This window comes from Paroedura picta, chromosome 11, assembly GCF_049243985.1.
Source record: "Paroedura picta isolate Pp20150507F chromosome 11, Ppicta_v3.0, whole genome shotgun sequence".
NCBI lineage: Eukaryota > Metazoa > Chordata > Lepidosauria > Squamata > Gekkonidae > Paroedura > Paroedura picta.
The window spans coordinates 64,129,719-64,146,582 of record NC_135379.1 but is presented as its reverse complement, the minus strand read 5'-3'; the positions used below and the strand labels follow the sequence as shown (position 1 = coordinate 64,146,582).

Here is a 16,864-nt window from a genome sequence, read left to right as displayed (position 1 = left end):
AGCCCGGGGAAAAGCTGGTCTCAGATTGTGAACCAGGTGCCCCCCCCCCAAGCTGCCTTTGCCAAGCCCACAACAATGTATGATTTCCACTGAAATGTGACACAAATGCACAGACTTTTCCTTTTTTTAAAAATGACAGGTGCATTAAAAAAAATTGTCTTATGCTAACCATAAGAAAACAAATGACCGTAACTATCAAGGAATTGTCTAGAGCCAGCGTGGCATCCTGGTTAAGGGCGGCGGCCTGTAGTCTGGAGAACCGGCTTCAATTCCCCACTCCTCCTCCATGTGCCCATCCCAAATCTCTCTCAGTCTCCCCTGGCTCACAGAGTGTTTGTTGTGGGGAGAGACGGGGAAGGTGACTGTGAGCCGCTTTGGCACTCCTTCAGGTGGAGAAATGCGGGGTATAAAACAACAGCTCTTCCTCCTCTGCTCAGACCTCTGTGGGGACCAATGCTGGCAACTGGCTGCTGGGAAATGCCACATGCCTCTCTGATCCAAGATGCCGTGGGAAGTAATGAATGCTTTGCAAAATTACAGAGCCATTGATCCCATGCCCTTTGGGTAGAAAGACGCTTGCTGGTAGAGTTCCCAGCTCTGAGCTTGGCACACTCCTGGAGGTTGTGGATGACCCCTGTGAGGGAAGGCTGGCCCACTCTCTGAAGCTGCCCTTTCTTCCGGGGGAGGTGACCCCAGCCTTTTGGGGGTTGGACTAGATGGCCTGTATGGCCCCTTCCAACTCTATGATTCTATGAAATCAGTTATAATCCCTGGAGATCTCCAGGTCTCCCCTGGAAGTTGGCAACCCCTCTTAATGGCCTGGCTGCCATGAGAAAGCCCTGGCACAGTGGAGTTAACACAGCAGAAGCTGCTGGTTTTCTTAAAGTTGTAAACCACGCCTCCACCCAGAGATGCCCAAGGACCTTTCATTTCTTGTTGAGGGGGATTTAGATGTGGGCTGAAGATATTTCACAGGCTTACTCCCGGCTTTGCACCAAAGAGGAACCACCACCCTCCCTCCCTCAGATCTGTCTCTCTTTTTGGAGGAGAACTGGGGCTGGGCTGGGGCACTGGGTGGGGGGGAGGGAAACAGCTCCTGTTGCATTTGGAATGAACCCCTCAAGAATGGCCTCTGCAGCACCAGGATATCCGGAAGAGGAAAAACAAAACAATCAGTACTACAGCGGAAAGAAGCCAAGCACAAGCAGCATACTCACAGGCGCCGGCTGAGGTTGGGCCAGGACAGTGTGGTTTCCGGCCGAAGCCAAAATGGTGTCTGCTCTTACCTGGCCACCTGCAAAAATTATAGGTGCAGAGGCAGGTTTTGGACGGTAAGGAATGGTTGCACCTTTGGGTGGAGACTGGGGAGGGGCGGGGAGAAGAGAGAGGAATAAGTGAGAAAAAGTACAACAGCCAAAATGCATAAATATTAGTTACAGCTTCAAATTATGGTATGGACAACCATATAATGTTACCCCTAAAACTTTTATTTATTTATTTTTATTTGATTTGATTTCTATGCTGCCCTTCCATATGGCTCAGGGCGGTTTACATATGACATCATAGGGGATACATGGAACGAGTCAACATACAACATAGTCAATATACAACAATAACAGCCCAACAGAGGTTCTAAACAACAACTTCAGTGCTCCCAACAATAACAACATAACATGCTAAACTCCCTAGAGAGGTCAGGCTGCTTCAGGCCATGGAGGGGATGTCAGAGGGGGGGAGGACCTGTGGTCGGTCTCACGCAAATGCCTGTTGGAGGAGCTCCCTTTTGCAGGCCCTGTGGAATTTTGGGAGTTTGGACAGGGCCCTGATCTCTTCAGGGAGCTTGTTCCACCAGGTGGGGGCCAGGATGGAAAAAGCTCTCGGCCTCGTTGAGGACCGACATGCTTGTTTGGGGCCAGGGATCACCAGCCAGTTGGCAGTAGTGGAGCGTAATGCTCTTTTGGGGGTATAGGCGGAGAGACGGTCCCTCAGGTACACTGGGCCCAGACCGCGTATGGCCTTGAAGGTAAGAACCAAAACCTTAAGCCTGATCCGGAATTCAATTGGGAGCCAGCTGAGTTGTTGAAGTATTGGCCGGATATGAGATCTCCACGGTGTGTGAGTGAGAATCCTGGCTGCTGGGTGCCGCACCAATTGCAGTTTCCGGGTCAAGGATAAGGGTTGGCCTGCATAGAGCGAGTTGCAGAAGACCAGTCTAGAGGTGACCATCGTGTGGATCACTGTGGCTGGGTGTTCTGGTGCCAAGAAAGGGGCTAATAGTTTGGCTTGGTGTAGGTGATAGAAGGCCTGCTGCACGACTCTTGGGACCTGCACCTCCATGGAGAGGAAGGCCTCGAGGATCTCCTCCAGGTTTCTGGCAGAGTGGGATACTGTTAGACACACTCTGTCCAGGTTGGGTAGGCGCACTTCCTCTCTTGGTCCCTTCTTACCCAGCCACAGGACCTCCGTCTTTGTAGGATTGAGCTTCAGACGACTCTGCTTGAGCCATCTCATCACTGCTTCCAGGCAGCTGGCTAATGCTTCTGGGGGAGAGTCAGGGCGGCCATCCATCAGGAGGAAGAGCTGGGTGTCATCTGCATATTGATGGCAACCCAGCCCAAACCTCCGTACCAGTTGTGCAAGAGGGCGCATAAAGATGTTGAATAGGATAGGAGAGAGGACCGCTCCCTTTGGGACTCCACATGTGAGCTGATGACGGTTGGATACTCTCTCTCCTATTTCAACCCTCTGTCCGCGACCCCGGAGGAAGGAGATCAGCCGTTTGAGAGCTGTTCCCCGTATCCCAGCCTCGGCAAGGCCATGCAGAATCGAACCCGGCATGCCAGATTAGAAGTCCGCACTCCTAACTACGACACCAAGCTGGCTCTCCTGTGTTGAGAGAGGCACAGTGAATCCCTTAAGAAAGCCTGCCAGGGCTCCAGGACTGCCTCCTACCTCTAGCATAACCACGCAGATCTGCTTGACACACTGAATAATGGCGTCTGGAGTGCCTGATATAGTCACAGCGCGTTCTGTGGAATTTGGTAACATGTCCCCCGCAACTTGCACTTGGGCTCCTGTGGACTTAAATGCAAAGAGGGAGGACACAAGAAATGAACAAGCAGCTCATTCAGCATCAGAAACAGAAGACCATGTTGGTATTTCCGTGGCATTACGAGAGTTCACTACTTTAAGCCAAATGCTACGTAGACATGGAAAACGATGACTGTCAGACTCCTGGGTATTCTGCCCTGTGGTCCTAACTGGTTTCTGTGACGGATGCCTGTGATGTTCTGAGATGCTACACTCCCTTTGCCTTAGTTTGCCCTTCTGTGCCTGACACCCTCATTAGAGGAATGTTTGGTCTCCTTTGAAACCCGACTCATCACCTTCCCATGGGGGGGAGGGGAGGGGAGGGGAGGTTCCTGTCTTATATATGTGAATCTCTGCGTGTATCTTTAATTCTGCGTATTTTTGCTTGTTGGATGCTTTTGCTTGAGAATAAAGAAACTTTCAAAATAGGAGTTTTCTTGTCTACGTCTAGAATTCTGACAATAACGGGCATTTGGGTTTTATTCCGACATCCAGTTTCTCTGAGTTAGTATGACATTGATGATAATGCAAAATTCCTGGACATTTTAAAGTCCAAGGGGGAAAAAATGGAAATTCTGAGGAAACTGCAATATTGTAGCATACTGACTGGGGACAAAATTCGTTGCATTTTAAAAATTATCACAGCGACAACCTGGGGAGGCAGGAGAGGCTGAGAGTTTGCAATGGGTCACCCAGAAAGCTGCCATGGCAGAAGCGGGGGATTTGAACTCAACTCTTCCAGGGCCTTAAGTCTGACACTCTATTCAGAATACCTTCCTGCCTCTTTTAGGCACAAGCTGTTGAGATGGAGTAAGATCCATCAAGCACTTCCCTGTCCCAGAATCCCCAATAATGCCCCCCATCCCCCTACCAAAGACAACAGCAATTACTCTAGGTTGCTTACCTCCCTGATTTCTTTGATTTTGGATCCTCCTTTGCCTATAAGGGATCCACACTGGCTCGCAGGGACAACAAGTCGCAGGGTGACCGGCGGTTTACTTGTCACCGTGCTGTTTGTCATTGAAGCATTGATATCCTGGGATGGCAACATCAATAACCATTAAGCAAAGGTTTATACTTTCCATCTAGAGGGTCAGAGGAAGTATTTGAGCTTTTAATCTACTGACAATAATAATGGGTGGGTGTTTTCCCCCGGGGTACAGAGGTTGGCTCTTTATTCCTTCAGGGGTTGCTATGGTTCGATGTAGGCGCAATCTTTGGCTTTGACCAAGAGTCAGTGGGTGCAACCACATCTGTGCAAGGAGGAAGAGAGGTCTGGGTGAAAGTTCAGAAGCTCTGAGCATGTTGCAACCTGCCCATCGCTGTTCTCCCCTTGGAAAAGGCCTCCATCTCCAGTGGGAAACAGTGAAGAAGACTCATGCAACTGCGTTTGTCACAGAAGAAGAAGAAGAAGAGTTGGTTCTTAGATGCCACTTTTCCCTACTCGAAGGAGGCTCAAAGCGGCTTCCAATCGCCTTCCCATTCCTCTCCCCACAACAGACACCCTGTGGGGTGGGTGAGGCTGAGAGAGCCCTGATATTCCTGCTCGGTCAGAACAGTTTTATCAGTGCCGTGGCGAGCCCAAGATCACCCAGCTGGCTGCATGTGGGGGAGTGCAGAATCGAACCCGGCTCGCCAGATTAGAAGTCGGCACTCCTAACCACTACACCAAACTGGCTCTGGCCCCAGTTCAGCTGGTCCCAGTTCAGAGGCAGTGTCCTTGTGCCACAAGTCCATCGCAGAGCACAAGCACCACAGCATCATTCCCTCACCACAGTGCGGAGAGCATGTGGCTGGACTAAGCTCTGTCATCTGGCAAGCTCCCATGGCAGAGGGAAGAAGAAAACCCGGGCCCCCCATATCATAGGGTGACACTGGAGCACACTGCATTTCAAATGGCACTCCCAGTGCATGACACTGATGACTCGATCATGCAGCTGGAGAGACTTTCCCCCCACACTGGAGTCCCAAGAGGGCAGCTGCAGCTGGTGGGGAGGGAGGGATGCCTGTCATAGGGCTTGCCTCAAAACAGGCCGTCACAGTCCCCACGGGAAGTCAAGGAGAGCCCCTCCCCCATCAGACATCTCATCAGTTTTGGGGTCACCTGAATTTCCTCAGGTCATTCTCCTGAACCTTTACATTTCCTTTACATTTCCTTCACTTTACCTTTTACATTAAGGCAGAAGTTTAGAGCAACTCTATGCAAATACACACACAAAAAAAAGACAGGTTCAGACCCACACTGAATCAGCAGCTACATTCGAGTCCAAAATAGGCATGGAAGTATCTTGGGCACCCCCCACCCCCTTAGCATACTTTGGGGGCTAGTTGACACCGAGGAATGAAAAAGGAAAATAAAAGGATCGACAAGCACATAAATGGTCCATTATTTCTCTTCTGATATCACCGTTGGGAGCCTGCTTTATTTTAAAGGCAATGAAACCAGTTCTGTGCTTTTGTTCAAACAAACATCAGGAAGATCTAGTAACTTCAGGAAAGTGTTTCCATATACTTACTTCTTCAAATTTTAGTGCAATCATAGAAAAAGCCTTAAAAATTGCATCTGTTGGGCCTGTTATTGTCACGATCCTTTCTGGACAGGATCCTTCCGAGATGTTGATTCGAGCACCACTCTGTGAAATAAGGCAATTTTTAAAGAAGAAGAAGAAAATCCTATTATTTATTTGTTTATTTATTTATTTATTCACATTTATATGCTGCCCTCCGCAAAGGCTCTTCCTAATAGTGTGGCAGCTCTGACTGGAGAACCAAGAATATCGGTCTTATCTGGCTCGGGGGTCCTCACCTCGCCCTCCTACCTTTCCCAGCCCCAAAGGACAGGGCGGCACTGCTGCTGCTGGAGACAGCCAGCCTGGCTTGGCCCATTTGTCAGAGCTCAAAGCAGGCCAGAAGAGAGTGAAGAAGGGGGCAGATACCTGAAGAAGTGTGCGTGCACACAAAAACGTACCTCCCAAATGAAACTTTGTTGGTCTTACAGGTGCCCCTGGACTCCAAACTTTGTTCTGTCCAGGTAACCACTTGGACCGTTTATGCACTCGGAATTTCACTGCCCCAGCTCCCGTGCAGGAGCACAAATAGGAGGCGGATGAGGTGCACCAGGCCAAATGCTCCCCCGTGTGGGTGCAGGAAGAGGTGGGGCAACCTGCCACGACTAAAACTCCAGCCTGCAGCACAGCATGAAACCTCCAGTGCATAAACGGTCTTGGTGAACAGCAGTTACAGGAGAGTGCAATCTGTTTTCATCATCTCCTTTCAAAAGGATTTCCTGATGACAAGAGGAGGGCAGCCTTCAGATGGGGCTTTTCCAGCTCCGAAGTGCTTCTCCCAGGCATGTTGGTGCCCTTGTAGGCACTGGAGGTTAAGCCGGCCTCGGATCTGTCTCTCCGGGCACTGATGCAGCATCATGCTTGAGCAATTGTGGGAAGCAGCACCTGAGCTCTCCCACAGAGTGGGGTTTAGGCCTGACCTTCTATGTGTCTCAGTTGGGGAGTAAATTGTCTTCATGCCCGGTTCCTGGAGACATCGTGCTCTTTACTCAGGCAGAGCAGACGAAGCACATGGCAGTCCTCAGGAGGGATTTTAGCCCCACGAGACAAGCATTTCTTAAAAACAACTTTTGGACTTTTTGCTGTTGTTGTTTTGAGGTCATTTGTCTTCCTTTGTAATGATTTTGGCTTCACAACTGGCAATAAAAGCCCCCAAAACAATATATTTCTCCACTCAGACCTTTGAAGGAAAGAACAAAAGCAGAAAACTGAGAAAAGGGCTCTCCGCCCCCTTCTTTTCCACTGGGAAAGGCAGGAAAGAGACTTGGAAGAAAGAGAGAGCGAATTCTCTCTGGAGTTTGCAGAGCTTCACGATCTCTTGCAGCAGGCATGCAGATGCGCAGGAACCTGCATGGGACTCCATGGGCAGGTGAGGAGCCCCTTGTCTTTGTTAAGTCCTCGAAAGATGGTCTCAGACTTCATGGTGAAGTCTCATTCACCATGTGAGCATGCACATTTCTTTGGATACATTAAAAGGCAATGTGTCTGAAGAAGTGTGCATGCACATGAAAGCTTATTCCTTGACCTTTCAAGTTGAACTGTCTGCATCTCCACCTGTTCTTCCTCACTGCATGGCTCTTTGATCTGGTAGATAATGTCTGCCTATCGAGACCCACCAAACACATTTCACAAAGCTGGCTCTGGCCATTCATCATTTGTGCAACGATCCAGACTGCATCACTTGTGAGACTCCTGCTTCAGTTACAGTTCGGTGCATAGAATAGCGTGATCTGAGTTCAATCAGTCTTCAAAAATCAAAGCTCCTTTTGCCGGATGCCTTGTGAGGGCAGCTTGGACTCTCAAAAGCTTAAGCCTGGGAAATCTTGATCTCGAAGGCAGCACTGGACCTCAAAAATCACTCTTCCACTGCAGACTAACATGGTTACTCCCTGAAGATAGATTTGGGTAGGCAACTGTGTTGGTTTGATGCAGAAGAACACTGTTCGAGCCCAGGGGCATCCTGAAGACCAACAGAGTTCATGGTTTAAGCATTCCTCTTCAGATACATTGAAATGGAAGTTAGCAATTTAAGACCAACAAAGATTAATTCAAGGCATGAGCTTTCAAGTGAATGCCCTTGAAAGCTCACATCATGCCTTGAATAAATCTTGATTGGTCTTAGAAAGGTTCATTTGGACTCTATTTTTGTTGCACACAAACTAAGATTGTTATTCTGGTTTGGTCCTTGCATCTGTTAAACACCTTCATTATGCTGCATGCTAATTTGCTGCTCACACTGTTCTTGTATGTACGGACTAGTAACTTCCATTCCAGTGTATCTTCTTTGGTCGTAATGGCTACACTGCCACAAAAGTTTGTTCTGAGCAGGGGTAGTCAAACTGCGGCCCTCCAGATGTCCACGGACTACAATTCCCAGGAGCCCCCTGCCAGCGAATGCTGGCAGGGGGCTCCTGGGAATTGTAGTCCGTGGACATCTGGAGGGCCGCAGTTTGACTACCCCTGGTTCTGAGGGTTATCCCCCTAAAACTCATTCATTGCATATTTTGGTTTTTTTTCCCAACCACTTGGTGGCAGCATTGATTCGTATGTGCAAGTAATTCGCTGCCATTACCCAAGCCTGTTAATTTTCTCAAACAGAAGACTTTTTATTTTAAAAAGAAATTCAAAATGTATGTCTTACCTCCTCCCTCATCTTCTTAACAGTTTCACCTTTCTGTACACAAAACCAAACCAAACCAGAAAGCATATGTTAGCATAGACTGTGCTGGTGGACAGGCAAGAAAGGCATTCAACGGACTGGGCAGGCAAACAAATTCAGCCTCTGAAAAGTGGGTCACTCACCTTTCCAATGATGCTGCCGACTTCCTGAAACAAAGCAAGATGGAATTGAATAAGAATAAGGAAAATAAGCACAGAACAAAAGGTGCATTGTCAAAAATTCTCTGGATCTAAACATAATCAATGGCCAGCATAAAAAACACCCACCATGCCCAAACCTAAATTTGAGTCCAGGGTCCTTAGCGACCCACAAGATTTGAGAGTCAAATGCTCATACCTCCCCCTCCCCCCATGGTGCTGTTGGACTCAAATCCAGATGTTCTACTGCAGAACAACGCAGTCAAACTCTGAAACTGGCTAAACCTTTTAAGTGCAGCATAGGGGTGTATATTCCACATATCCAAGCCTAAAATATATTAGTATATTTAGAATATATTAGAAAATATATTAGAATATATTAGTATATTCTGGCTGTTCTTTCAGCCATTGGGGCTGCATTCCAACTATCTGAAATGACAATCCATGAAACACCCAGAAAATATTTAGAATTTTTCAGGACTGACAGTAGAATTTAAAGGGCATTTAAAGAGATTGCAGTTCCCTTAAATGCCTTCTGGGCGAACTCACCATTTGTAGAAGGTGTTTAAAGGGACAGCAAGCCCTTTAAAAGCCTTCAGTGTTCACTCCTAGCTTGCAAAAGGAATGCCTTTTAAATGCCTTTCCCCCCTTCCACTGAAAACAATGGAGGAGAGGGGCACCTTCATCAGGGTCACATAGATTTGGACTTCCTGATTCAATCTTTTTGGAACTTGAGGGTTTTTTTGAGGAGAGGCTCAGCAGCTATGCTTCAATTTTGGTGCCTCTACCTCAAAACACAGCTCCCCAGAGTCCGAGACATCCCTGGATTGATTCTCTGGTATACCCAACGGAGACCAATTACTACTATGGTCCCCACAGGCCAGCCTTTTTCAAACTTTTGATCATGGGGGAGCTCCTGTGATGTGCCAGATGTGATGTCAGCTGGCCTTGCCTCCCTGCCATGCCCAAGGAGAACTGAGGGGGAGGGAGAAAAGAGGTAGTTTGAGGCAGAAATAGATGTCCAGGCTCTGTCCCTTTCCCAGGTGCAGTAATCACATGAAAACACCTGCCCCAGGTTAATGGAAGCCGCCGGTTCCCTGCTTTCATGGCAATGCCAGGAATAGCTTGTGGCCGAGCCCATTAAGGCAGGATGTAGAGGAAAGCTGGGGAGCCCCAGGAGACCTCTCATCCCTGGTTGACAGTCCCTGCCACAGAGTATAATGGAGCTAAAAAAAATCGGGATTTCTGAATATTTATCGGCTCTGAATACCAGAACACCAATATTCTGATTCAGGAATATCAGGAAATACAAAATACGGCAGTGTGACACTGGAACACAATTCCAACAAGACCTGCATGGTAGCAATTGCCATTCAGTGGGCTACAATAATGGAAGAAGAGGTGGTTCACTGGCAGACCAGAGGCTGGATAAAATCCCAGAGGTGTTCTGCTAGGCTTCCTCTCTCCATGCCCAATCAAACAATTAACCAAGGGGGTGGCCAAACTGTGGCTCTGCAGATGTCCATGGACTACAATTCCCATGACCACCCTGCCAGCATGCTGGGAATTGTAGTCCATGGACATCTGCAGAGCCACAGTTTGGCCACCCCTAGACAATCTTTAGCAGTGGTTTCAATGGCAAGGAATAGGAAACAGCCAGGATATCTCAATGATGACTGAGATTAAAAACTAGGACACCTCACTGTGAAAGCTAGGAGACCTCGGCATTTGAATAGAACAGGAAGTCCAGTTATGGTTCATGAGAATATAGCTGCTGCTAGAAAGCAACACCTGAGGCTGGTAAGTTTGGGATCAGTGCCACGGACAGAGGAAAGCTCACCCCCAAATGAACAATAATTCATGGAAACAAGTACTTATTTTAGAGCTGGATGTTTAATCTGGTTGCATTACTTCAAAGAACACATGTTTAATATAATGCAAGGGCACATCTATTGCAATGGACTATCATCTGACTTGCTCTTGACTAACAGAAATCCCTAGGAACCTAGAAGTTGAACAGAGAACAAAATACGTCCATTCATTACAAAAACTACAGATTAAAACCAGCATACATTGACTACAGATAAAAGAGGTAGCAGGCATCACATTGCATTCTCCAAGACATAGTACACCGTAACAATGAATACTGGATCAAAATATTGGTTACACATATAATAACCACGGGACCAAATATGTTTTGGCCCAAGAGCCTTCTTCAGTGGTCTAAATAATAACAACACACATCCAAATAATATAAATATAAGATATCTGTTCCAGGCCAAGTGGGTTGTACATGAATCACTGGAATAGTGTCACTCCAAATAATTATTATAATGTTTAAACGTCAATCAGGCCTGCCTATATTGAGGAGTCCACACCTACTGGGGATGGTCACTTCACACAACCATTCTGCCCTTGGCTGCTGCACTCTCCACACTCTGCTGCTTCCTCCCCTCTTTGCTGCTGCTAATAACAATCGCTATACACATGACTGATTCCACATGGGGGGGGGCTAGGTCACGCGTGGATGGCAGCACTTATGCATGACGTCATATACAGCAGTGGTCCCCAACCTTTCTGAGGCTGGGGACCGGCAGGGCATCGGGCCGCGCCCGCGCATTGTGCATGCGTGAATACACCATGCGCATGCGCAATGCGCGGGCATGGCCCACACAGGCGCGGCCCGGCCCTGATTCCCTCTCCCCGCCCTCCCGCAGTAAGAAGCTTCCCGGGCCGCAAGCTTGCGGCCTGGGAAGTTTTTTCCTGCGGGGGGGGGGAGAGGGAACCGCGGCCCAGCGCCATGGCCTTCGCGGCCCGGCAGCGGGCCGCGGCCCGCAGGTTGGGGACCACTGATATACAGGAAGCAGTGGGGCAAGTAACTGGTGGAAGCGTGGCGCAACCGTTGCCGTGCATAATAGGTTACGTTACACATTACGCAGAGACTTAATAAACTTGAAAGCAAAAAGATTGCAAGGTAAGCCCTGAAACACAGGAATATTTCTATATACATACAAATTACATGTTGGGATTCATACATACAATGTAAAAGTCTCCTGGAGGGACAATTTCCTCCAAGCTTGCTGTTGGACCCATCATGGCAACAGCATGGCAGAAAGCACAGCAAAAAGCTTAGGACAAGCTTGGACAACATGGTGCCCGACATCTCTTGCCAATAGATAAGGCAGCCTTATTCAAAGTTTTTACCATTGAGAAACCCCTGAAACAGTCTTCAGGCTTCAACAAACCCCAGAAGTGGCATGATTGTTCAGAATATGGTTGGGAAACAGAGCTGTGGATATGCCTACCCAGGCCCCCTTCCCAACCCCTCCAAGGCCCATCACTGGCCATTTGGGGGGGCAGGTTGACATGACCAAATCAGTGGCTATGGCTGACTCAGTGGCTAAAAAGGCAAATGGGATTTTGGGCTGTATCAAAGGGAGTATCGTGTCCAGTTCACGGGAGGTGATGATACCGCTTTACTCTGCTCTGGTTCAGCCTCACTTGGAGTACTGTGTTCAGTTTTGGGCACCCCAGTTGAAGACGGATGTTGACAAACTGGAACGTGTCCAGAGGAGGGCAACAAAGAGGGTGATGGGTTTGGAGACCAAGACGTAGGAGGAAAGGTTGGGGGAGCTTGGTCTGTTTAGCCTAGAGAGGAGACGACTGAGAGGGGATTTGATAACCATCTTCAAGTATTTAAAAGGATGCCATATAGAGGATGGAGCAGAATTGTTCTCTCTTGCCCCAGAGGGACAGACCAGAATGAATGGGATGAAATTAATTCCAAAGAAATTCCATCTAAACCTCCGGAAGAAGTTCCTGAAAGTTAGAGCAGTTTCTCAGTGGAACAGGCTTCCTCAGGAGGTGGTGGGTTCTCCATGTTTGGAAATTTTGAAACAGAGGCTGGAGAGCCATCTGACGGAAAGGCTGATTCTGTGAAGGCAAAGGGGTGGCAGGTTACAGTAGATGAGCGATTGGGATGTGAGTGTCCTGCATAGTGCAGGGGGTTGGACTAGATGACCCATGAGGTCCCTTCCAACTCTATTATTCTATGATTCTACCTGATAAATGTTTAACAAATTTTAAAAATATTTTAAAATCCATTCAACAAAACCTTCCAGGGCTTCACAAAACCTGGTTGAGAAATCCTGAGATAAGCTGCTATTAAATGTTAGCAAGTAACATTACAGTAAAATAATGTCTACGTAAAGCTTTGAATCTGTTGGAATATTACAGGCTATTTATTTATTTATAAAGAGCGTAGAGCTCTTTTGGGGGCATAGGCGGGGAGGCGGTCCCTCAGGTACACTGGTACAGTTAAATCACATCTGAATGTAGTTTATTTCCTAATCACATATTTCTGTTCAAATTCTTCCCCCTTTGAGACATGAAATTAGAGGTACATTAAATTTTCAAGAAAAAATTGAAAATCTGAAAAAATGTGAATGTGTGATCATCATTTTTAAAAACATTATATTTAGCAAACAAAATAAATATACCAAATTAAACCAAACTCTGTTTAGGGCAGCCACTTTCCCAGAGTTTTTCTGTTGCTTTGTCCAAGCCCCTACATGGCCTCCAGTTCCAAAATATTTTCAGGAAAGGATCTTTACCAAACAGTGGTGCGAATAATAATAATAAGAAATCCTGAGCTTCATCTGGCAATGTCTTGTCCCCAAAACCAAAACTTCCAAATATCTTTTCAAAAATTCTGCAGAGTATTTCAAAGCTTTTTTTGGGGGGGGGGGTGAGATTATCTATTTGTGTTTACTGAGTTGATCTTGCAATGGAAAAACGGGCACAGCAGAAATCCTGTCTGCTTCTAGGACAACACACCTTGCAAAAGATATACTTCTGGAAGTGTCTGCCGGGAATGGATTCCTATTCAGCCAGGAGCCGATAAAGGTCTCCACTTAATGTTAAGAGCCAGACCCAGCAGGGACATTCGCCTCTCATTCCCGAGATGGATTAGGCAGCAGATGGTTCTTGGTACCAAACGAGCAGCATGGAGGGAGTGGGTGTTCTCACTAGGCTGGAAGCCACTTCTGGAGCAATCGCTTTAGCTAGAATGTCACAACAACACTCAGCAGTGGAAGTCAAATGCAGGCCCACAGCAGAGCAGTCACAATGCAAGCAACAGGGAGACAGTGCCTGACAGCGCCACTGACTGACACCAGGGATCCTAATATTCCGTCAAGCTCTCTGAGAGACAGCACAACAGACCTAATTGGGTAATAGATCTGTACACTTGCAGCAGAGCTACGAGAAACGTTTTATTTGCATTATGGAACTTAACAAGGGTGTTGTAGCACAACAGTTAAGAGCTGAAGCGATCAACAAAGAAGGCGCCTTTGTTGTGAACTTCCTAGAAGGCTGCAGGCCCACCACCATGAAGGAATCTCTCTGCACTATGGGCATAAACATACTGATCGATCCTGCAGAGGGACATAGAAACATAGAGCTGGAAGGGACCTCAAGGGTCATCTAATCCAAATGCAAAATGTAAGAAATTCACAGCTACTTCCCCCCTCCCACACTCTCCCTCTATGCCCAGAAGAAGACAAATCCCCCCCCCCCAATAAAGCACACCCAGATCCCAGAGCTAATCTGGCCTGGAGGAGAATACCTTCCTGACCCCAAAGTGGTGATTGGCATTGTGACTGACTCAAGGTCACCCAACTGGCTCCCTGTGGCATAGGAATGGAGAATCAAATGCAACTCTGCAAATGAGGGTCATTTACATGTATGAAGCCCACAATTCAGTCCCTGATACAATTGATTAATGAATCTAATGTATTCTAGAATAACAGCTTAAGATAGTGAAGATTTCTGTTCTAAATTGGATATTATTTGTTGTTGGCCTGATTTCAAGGGATGAGGGTTTCATACAATGAACTTCCTTCCATTAATGTCTTCTCTGAAGTGCTATGGTCATCATAAACAGTGACTCTCCCGTCCCTTTTTTTGCTGTGTGATTTTCCTTTTTAAAAAACATTTTGAGTGTTATAGTGCTGAATCAATATAGCAGTGCTAAAGCAGTACCATTGAGATGTCTTGACTCCATGGCATCTCCATGAAAACCCTCTGGGGGCACTTTACAAACACAGTAAAATGTCAATGTCACTCTCACGCTGCCCCCCTGGATCCCCTTGGCAAGCCAGTGTCATGCCTCTATCGATCTCTCAATAAGCAGACTCCATGTCAAAGAAAATCTATTTATTGAAGAAAGCAGCACACAGAGTGCAAGGTGCTTCCTTGCCAGAGCAAAAGGGCAAACCTACAAGCATAACTTTTCTGTTTTTCCTGACACCCCTCCCTCTAATTTGAAAATAGGCAAACTAAACAAAGTACCGGGCACAAAAGTTTCCCAGGTGAAGTTTTCCATGTGGAAGCGTGCGCTGGAACCTAGACATCACAGAGCATTTCTAATCTATGCATATACAAAGTCAGGGCAATAAAAAAAGCTCTGTGGAAAAGAGGCCTGCTTCCCCACTCGATCCATGGAAAAATACTGGGCAATGAAAGCATATTAACATGTCAAGGTAGGGAAAGGTCCATGGGAACAGGTAAGCAGGTAACAGGCGAACAGGGTCCTGACAGAGGGCTAGTTACCTTTCCATGCATGAGAAGTCGTATGGTGAGTGTGACGTTGAGGCCCCCTTCAGTCACCTTAGGATCCTTTGCGTTCATTCTTGACCAGCAGCTGCAATCGCTGAATACAATTTTTCAGAATGATTTCTCTCCTTTACTTAACCTGGAAACACAAAAAAATTAACATTCACAGGGAGATCTTTCTCAGTAGATTTATCAACCCATATGAATTAGTTTCTTTATCTTTTAGCTTTATTTTTTGGATAGAACTATACAGTACAAAAGAGCCTCTTGTGGTGCAGAGTGGTGAGGCAGCAGACATGCAGTCTGAAATCTCTGCCCATGAGGCTGGGAGTTCAATCCCAGCAGCCGACTCAGCCTTCCATCCCAGCAGTTGACTCAGCCTTCCATCCTTCCGAGGTCGGTAAAATGAGTACCCAGCTTGCTTGCTGGGGGGTAAACGGTAATGACTGGGGAAGGCACTGGCAAACCACCCCGTATTGAGTCTGCCATGAAAACGCTAGAGGGCACCCCAAGGGTCGGACATGACCCGGTGCTTGCACAGGGGATACCTTTACCTTTTACTTTATACAGTACAAAGGACCCAGGAGCTGCCTCCCAAAACCTCAAGTCCTTCTGCCCTTTTTCCACTGCACTATCCACTGCAACTTACATTGTGTTTCAACATCGTGGCCTTGTGGTTTCTGGACTCCGCCCCCGCCCCCCGCCAAGCCCAGGGAAGCCGCCTGACTTTTTAGAAGACCCGAGTGCAAGGTATGAACTAACTCCTGTGGAATTGTGCATCTTGAAGTTGGAACCAGCACTAGTTGGAACCAGCAGAAAGGGAATATAAAGAAATACTATCTTGAGCAGTACGAGTATGCAAACATGTATTCCTGCACAAAATCTGAATGTTATGTTCAGCCTCTGGGGGTTGGTGACATTTGGCCACCATGCTGGCAATTCTTTGGGCAGAACATCACGGCTGACGAGAAGGCATTTCCCACCAGTTCTCTCTTCCACTGCGGACCCGCATTTGCCCTTTATTTTGTTCCCGAAGGATTCTCGGTCCCCGGGAGCAGAACCAGGGGTGGGGGCTCTGTGGCCCCGAGATACAGGACACGGGAGGCAGAGGAGCCCTGCGCCATCAGCTGCGCTCTGAGGGTGGCGCTTTGGGGCTGCCCTTCCAGGGTTCCTTTGAGCTGCCAAGGAAGCGAAGACATTTCTTGTCTCTTTGCTCTATTTTTATTTTCTCTCCATGTGGCTCCTTTGCTGATCTTAACCAGATGCCACTGCCAGCAGGACAGGAGCTGCCGCTAAGACACTGGGATAAGTCAGGGGCTGTTTTCCCAACAGCAAATTCTTAGCACTGTCTACTTTCATTTTTGTCTAGGAAGCACATTTGCACAGCTCACTCCCTAAAAGGGCAAACCCCTAAGCGGCAGGAAGATGCTTAATTTCTCATGACAAAATGTGAACATTTACTTATGTACAAAGTAATAAATATTATGAATGCTAAAGTTTGTTTATTTATTTAATTTATATAACCCCCTCCCCAAAGGCTCGCGGTGGTTTACATGAAACAGAAATGATACAGTTTGTAACAACATGGTAATAACAATAACAACAATGTAGTGGTAACAATAAACAGCACTGTGGAACAGCAGAATACTAGAGAACATTAATCAACTCACATGGAGGCCCAGTGGGTTGGGAGGATCTGTAATCATAGAATTATAGAATCATAGAATCATAGAGTTGGAAGGGGCCATACAGGCCATCTAGTCCAACCCCCTGCT

The 16,864-nt window shown here is 47.2% G+C and overlaps 1 protein-coding gene across 10 annotated transcripts in view; it reads right to left on the bottom strand.

Annotated features, from left to right (window-relative positions):
• Window positions 1-16,864, bottom strand: part of LOC143820654 (poly(rC)-binding protein 3-like) — a 254,865-nt gene that overhangs the window by 34,276 nt on the left and 203,725 nt on the right. For all 10 annotated transcript variants that reach the window (XR_013225439.1, XR_013225441.1, XR_013225438.1 and 7 more), the window contains 7 exons: window positions 15,087-15,228; window positions 8,460-8,483; window positions 8,299-8,331; window positions 5,607-5,723; window positions 3,995-4,126; window positions 2,953-3,081; window positions 1,218-1,361 (listed from right to left, as the gene is read on the bottom strand). Coding sequence is in view for 3 of the 10 variants with exons in the window: in XM_077303715.1 (XP_077159830.1) it covers window positions 1,218-1,361; window positions 2,953-3,081; window positions 3,995-4,126; window positions 5,607-5,723; window positions 8,299-8,331; window positions 8,460-8,483; window positions 15,087-15,164 (657 nt within the window). In the remaining 7 variants the exon portion in view is untranslated. The remainder of the gene's footprint in view (window positions 1-1,217; window positions 1,362-2,952; window positions 3,082-3,994; window positions 4,127-5,606; window positions 5,724-8,298; window positions 8,332-8,459; window positions 8,484-15,086; window positions 15,229-16,864) is intronic.